General features: G+C 32.0%; 1 protein-coding gene across 1 annotated transcript; it reads right to left on the bottom strand.

The window, feature by feature from the left end:
• Positions 1-1,903: 1,903 nt before the first annotated feature.
• Positions 1,904-3,824, bottom strand: LOC145087896 (protein NUCLEAR FUSION DEFECTIVE 4-like). Its single transcript, XM_079025999.1, has one exon. The coding sequence runs from the start codon at positions 3,764-3,766 to the stop codon at positions 2,018-2,020; it is 1,749 nt and encodes a 582-aa protein (XP_078882125.1). The 5' UTR covers positions 3,767-3,824; the 3' UTR covers positions 1,904-2,017.
• Between the last annotated feature and the right edge of the window lie 3,289 nt (positions 3,825-7,113).

Raw genomic sequence — 7,113 nt, 5'->3', positions numbered from 1 at the left:
AAACTAATTAAATTCGTCATTAATGTCAATAATAATAATCTTTCAGAATAAATTCATATATACAATAATAAGAGTGTATTCTAGGAGAATGAGAGTAAATTTTACTAGAATGCACTCTCATTCTTCATATTTCATACAACTTTATTGTATTTTAAGTGAGAGAGTTCTGAAAGAATATTATTGCTGACACAAAAACCTAGATACGAATTCATTCTGAAAAAATATTATTACTGACATTAATAACGAATTTAATTAGTTTACATAAAGAGAAAATTATAATTATGAATATCATTTAATATACATACAATTATAGAAATCATTTAATATCTATATTTATTTAATTAAATAATAATTAAATTTTACTAAATTTCTATTGGTGCATTCTAGCACACAATAAATGTACGAAACAATTTAACCTAGCCATATATATATATATATATATATATATATATATATATATATATATATATATATATATATATATATATATATATATATATATATATCAATCAAATGATATGATGCATAAATACATACTGTATGCTTTATAAAGTGCGAAAATACACCTTTTTAGCCTAACTCATAATGTGAAAAATGAGGATATATTATATTTGTACAATCATAACAAACTCGTTTATAATGACTATAATCATTAATTAATATTTTTTTTGAGAAACTGATACTTTGTTTAGTTAACTTGGATCATTATTGTAACAATTTCAAAGAGAATTTGTTTATTTGTTTGTTTAATTACATGCAAAGCAATTGCTTGTCATAGGTCATTTTGTGATACGCAAATTATTGTTAAAATGTTGTGTTATAAGTATCATTTTATTTATATACAATGTCATATCGGAACAAACAAAGACTATTACACTCACATCTAGGGTCCTAGATACAGGTACATATAAAAATTGCCTTACTAAATACATACTTTTAATGCTAACTAGGTTCAAATCTAGGTAATAAAATTTGTAATAATAATATTATTATATAACGATTCGTTAAAAAAATCAAACATGGCACACGTATATAAAATATATAAAATAATAAATATTCTTACAGTCTTACCTACCCATTAACTATATTCCAACAATTATATATATTAATTCAAAAACGAGTTGGTGAACAGTAAAGTTTGTATATTTTGCATTTTTGCCATCATATTAAAAGTTTTTACATTCGCATTTTGGACACCAGATTATTATTAAATCACAAAAAGAGTTTTGCCATCATGTTACTTTTTGCATTGTTTCCATCAAATTATTTGAATAAATTCTTGAAAATCTCCGAAAAAGTGCTGTAAAAAGAATTAAAAGATAAAACAGCAGATGTGCAAAGGACAAAAAAAGTGATATTTGGGAATGCATCAGGTACAACCGTCCACAGCGTCAGCATATAAGTCAAAAAGTACTATTTAACTATTTATTTGCAAAAGGTCATAAATATCCCTAGGATCACGGATAAGCTTTGCCCTGTTTTTAGGACTATTTAGTATTTATTTATTTATTTATTTCTAAATAACATCACTTTTCGGCTCCTTTTCTTTTTTCAAACTTATTTACGATAGATTAAATAAAAAATAGGTGAATATTTGTTTGTTGTGGCAGAATAAGTTTATATAAATTATATAATTAAAACTTAATAAGTAAATACTGAAAATAATTTTGTTATTGATATTATGTATAAAATAATAGTTTTTTTAGGTTAATTATAAAAGAGTAACGATTTTAACAAAAAAAAAAAAATAGAGATATTAGAATACTTAAATCAAGACTAAAAAATATCAAGAAGGATTAGATAATTATAACATATAACTACCTCTAAAAAGACTAATCTTGTTTTCACTATAAATAAATATTACACCTTGTTCATGAAAAAGACACATATCACATGAAATTAATGTGTAAAAGAAAATGGATATATTTTTCACTTTATAATTACCATATAGCATTCATAGTTACAAACTCAAAAGATGATTTGATTACAAACACATTTCGGAATGTTCTTAAAGTGCTTATGTGGCAATGATCTGAGCTTCGTCTCTGAACTTCTTGTAAATATCTCCATTGTAGAACTTTCGAGTTCTTATCACCAAAATCAACGAAGATAAACCACCAAAGCAACAAACGCAAGCCAATATGATAAAAGACGACCTGTAACAATGGTTGCCCATGCAAACCAACTCTTTAACTGCTGACCTATCTAACCCTTTCTTCGCAAGCCCCTTCAATGCTTCTTGATCATACAATGGCCCTGTAACCCTAACATTCAAGATGTAAGATCCCAATGGGCTTCCCAATTGCCCGCAATTGAACAATGTCGAGTAGTATTTCAATCCGAAAAGCTCTGAAATGATGGCGAAGATTAAGGGCAGTTGTGCCCCAAATGAGAATCCGATGATGATGGAAGCGACGTAGACAGATCCCGGAATCGGAAAAGCAATCAGGAGGAGGCCGGCGCAGGAGAGGAAGAGTACAAGTGTGAACATTAGTGTTCTTGGGAATTTGTATTTCACCAGGAGTATTTCCGATACGAATCCGGCGAAGATCCGGCCGAAGTAATTCCAGATACTTAAAAGGGAAACGAATGATTTTATCGTCTTTGTAGGGTAACCTAAAGATTCGCCGATTTGACCTAAATTGTCTACTGCGGTTAAGCTTGTTCCAAGCCCACAAAAAGTTGCAACAAACAGAATTAACATGTCTGTGCTTAAAAGTGCTTGAAGAATACTGTAATCCTCTCCTCTTTCAGGCTTATTCAAGAACACATTAGCAAAACACGATGTTTTCGCTTTTGGTTTTGGATTTGGATTATCCAGTTCCAATGATGTGGGATTTGTGGATTGATGTTCATGATTCTGATTCATATTCTCGATTTTAACCTCGGGAACGATAACTGGTTGGTGTTTGTTTCTCACCCAGAGGTTCAATTCCTCTTTAATGGCCATAAAAAGGGGGACAAAGAGTACGAAAATTACCACAGAAGCACTACCAGCGTAAGCCCTTCGTGAAAACGTCACAATATTCTGAGCAATCGTCATCCCCATTATGAACAATGCTAGAAAAATCGAGACGCATAAGAAACGGTAGAAGATTCGGAGCTCATTCGGTTGTCTCACCAGGGTCATCGCTCGGATCGTGTACACAAACACCACAGAAATCGCCGCCGGGAGCCAGGCAATCAGCAGGATTAACGATTTCGAATCGTTTCCATAAATAGCCAAGTAGATTTGAGTCATGATGGCTCCACTTAATCCTGTGAAACCTTTCAACAATCCCAGAATAACTCCCCTGCTTTCCGGAAAATTACAGACGGTTGTCACCAACGCTCCGGTGTTCGCAAAGTTCTGTGAATTCGCTCCGATGCAAATGTATAAACACATCTGCCAGACTTTAGGTTTCGCGATTCTGTTGGTGACAGCCAACCATATCATGAAGTAACCGCCAAAATTCAACGCAGATCCGAGTAATAGCACGAACCATGTCGGAGTGACCTCCGCAATTAGGCCGGAGAGAACACCGACGTTGGCACCAAGGTCTTTGAAGAAGCCTAGGAGGTTGAGGGTGGTTTGATCGTAACCAAGGGAGGATTTGATGTCTTTGGAGTAGACGCCGAAGAGGTACGTCGCTCCGGCTCCGGTCATGACTAAGAAAGAAGCGAAAAGTGAGAACCAGCGGCCACGGATTACATGGACGGCAAACGGCAGACTTGTGGCGCTGCCGGCGACGGAACCGGAGGTGGTGGTTGAAGGCGCTTCCCCCATGTTTTAGGAATATTTTGGGATGAAAGGCGGAAAGTGTGAGTGAGTAGCGAAGAGTGGGAGTTACAGAGATATATATATAGAAAGGATTATTGTTTTAAGATTTACATGGGCTCGGTTGTAGGGTTGTTTGGATCATCTATTTAATATATTTTATTTTATTTTTGGAAAGTATTATAAACATAAATATACAGTATATAATTTTGTGTAACTGTTTTTATAATTTATAGTCTAATTATATACATTAGTTCGTAATTACGATAAATTAACTAATACAGTATAATAATTAGATTGAAAAATGATTACGAAAAAAATAATTCAATGTAGAGTGTAGAGACCAATTTTCCTAAACTAACGTGATAAACTATTAAAATAATAAAATTGAGTTCACAATCTATATTTTCGTTTAAAATATTTTAAATATATCTTGGTCCTATAAAAATCTAGACGTCCAACTTATAAAGTTTTTACGATTGCCAAATTGCGTTTTATCCAGCTTATAAAGTTCTTACAAAATTAAGATAAGTAAGTAACAATTATTATTTTTGTTTGTTTTATTGACGTCATGACTTTTTTTATATATGTATTAAGATTAAGATATTATATTTATGAAATCTATTTTGCTGAGTTATTCGATAACTTTAGTCTTTTCGCCGATAAATTTGCTGAGTTTTGCAAAATTATCCATTATGTGATATGAATATTACATTTCTAAATATCAAATTTATAGAATAGACGCATGCACCAACAACCATATTTTATAACCCAATATTATAAAATAAATCTTTTTCAGGGATAACATAAATAACTACCAACTTCATTATAATTTTCGAACTCTATTATTATAATCCCTTATTTAAGGCAGTATGATTATAATAAGATATCCACTTTAGAAATCTTGTTAGAAACTCATTTCGTAGTTCTATGTAGATGTTTTCTCATACGAAAAACATGCTCAAAATTCTAGAAATAATAATTGGAGACTCATTTTATTCAAACCATCTTATATAATATGTATTAGGTGTCAGACTAGTATATTATACGGGTTAATTTAAAAAATGATTAAACTTAAAGTATAAAAATGAAATATTTTTTAATATACAACTTTAAAATAAAAAAGAAAAAAAACGTATTTATTACAATTTAATATCATATATATGATATTTAATACTTTACATATATAAGTATATGACTTTAACTAAAAATGAAAAAAAAAAAAAAACAAAAATTGACAAGTAGATAATATTTATTTCAAAACTACCACAAAATGACACGTGTCAAATCTCATGAGAGAATGACAAGTGGCAAAAAAAAACCTTTATTTATTAAGGAAGATTTTAGACAACAGTAGTTCATAGTTACAAGCAGTAGTTTTTATTTTTTGTAGAAATGTTGGACAATGGTAGCTAATAGTTTAAAGACCAAAAGTTATTTGAAGTATCTTTTGGTTTATGAGTTTTATGTTTAAAATAAAATCTGAAAATTTGTAGAACATGGATTTTTTTTTTAAATTTTTTCTTAAAAGCTAAAAGTAAAAAAATCGAAAAAAAAATTCAAAGCTAGCCATAAACAGGTTCGAAAGGTGATTGTCCAAGGCCCACATCCGGATCTTAGATGTTTCAATAATGTAGTTGTTTTTGAGAAATGGTTGAGTTATGTGTTATTCCTTATATACATTCTCTTTGTCATGTAATTAAGGTTTGTTGTGATTTGAACAGTATTGAAAAAAAGGCATTTTGTACATGATTATGTGAAATAAATGGGTTTTACAATCTCATGTCTTCATAATGAATTCCTTGATATTGAGAGGCGTCATATTTTATATGAACAAATGGAGGTGGAACCTGATTTTCTTTATTTGGTTGCTAGTGTGCTTCAATACCTACTTATGCAAGCCTAGGAAATATTCAAAGAGTCAAAGGGATGAATTCAGTAATTCTCAAGAGGGGTCTAGACATAAACCGGATCAATGATCTTTCCCTGATAGGAAACTGATATGCGTTATCTTTTAATTTTGATTGTTTTTTGAGCAAAGTCTATGAATGAGGCAGAAAGGATTTCGAGTACGTGGAACCAAACTAAAATTTTGTTGTTTAAAGAAGGTACATAAAATCATAAACAAAGCCATTAAGGGGAATGATAGATTTCTATGTTTAAACCACATGATAATTAATTGGCTTAGAGATGGCAACCGGTGCGGGGAACACAAGGGACCCCAATCCCCATCCCCATCCCCGAATCCTCATTCCAATCCCCATCCTCATCCCCATCCCCATCGGGGAATATAAATAAACCCTCATTCCCACCCCAGTCAAAACGGGTGCGGGTTTCGGGTTCCCCATTGGGTATGGAGATTTTTTCCATCCCTAAATTGGCTGTTTTTTTCCCACTATAACATAGTGCTCGAAATAAAATCATATCTCGATAATTATGATCACTTTCACATATATATGAAAGTCAACGTTTTCATGTTGCATCACCCACAAATTTGTTATCACTATATTCCGCTATTTTTTTTTCGGCGAGAAATATGTTAATGCGAAAAGATATCCATGATTAGGAGCTAAAAACACAGGCATGTAAGAAACTAAACTAAAACAATTTCTTGTTTGCTAGGGAGAAACGAAACGCATGTAAGAAACTAAACTAAAACAATTTCTTGTTTGCTAGGGAGAAACGAAATAGGAAAAGAAATTATTGACTTGCACACAAAGTTTTATGAGAACGGCAATACTTTAAATTTAAAGTTAAAACTATCACATCTATATATACTAATTGGATTAGAAACCTGCTCAACGAGATAAAACTAAACCAAAATATAGTAACTTTCCTATATTGCCCTTGACTATAAAGTTTGTTTTTCAAACCGATTAACCCAACAATCACACCGTTAATCGGTTTGATACTTTGATTATACCACTCGTTCAAAACACTGTCGGTTCCTCTTCTATTAGACCTGCTTCTTCCTTTTTCCATTTAGGACACTCGTTTTTATAGTGACAAAGCTCATCACATTTGTAACATCTAACGTGACTTTTTATCCCGGACACGTTCATTATCATCTCGACTTCTCCCGGACTCCCGACCTTTTCCCCGGCCATGTCCAAAGTCATCCCGATTTGAACGTTCATTGTCACAATGCTTACAAACATGTGATTTTTCCTCACTAGCCAACAATAACCCACCTTGAGTGTCCTCCACTTTCTCAGTTCCTCTTATATGCTCCTCATATGCCTTCAATCTTCCAACCGCTTCATCGAATAACATTGAATCCAACTCGAAACATTGCTCTATTGAAGCTACGATTTGAAGAAAAGACTTAGGCATTGAATCTAGTAACCTTTTTACCA

This window comes from Lactuca serriola, chromosome 2 (genome assembly GCF_051521515.1).
Source record: "Lactuca serriola cultivar US96UC23 chromosome 2, Lser_US96UC23_V15, whole genome shotgun sequence".
Taxonomy (NCBI): Eukaryota; Viridiplantae; Streptophyta; class Magnoliopsida; order Asterales; family Asteraceae; genus Lactuca; species Lactuca serriola.
This window is presented reverse-complemented; position numbering and strand designations above follow the sequence as displayed.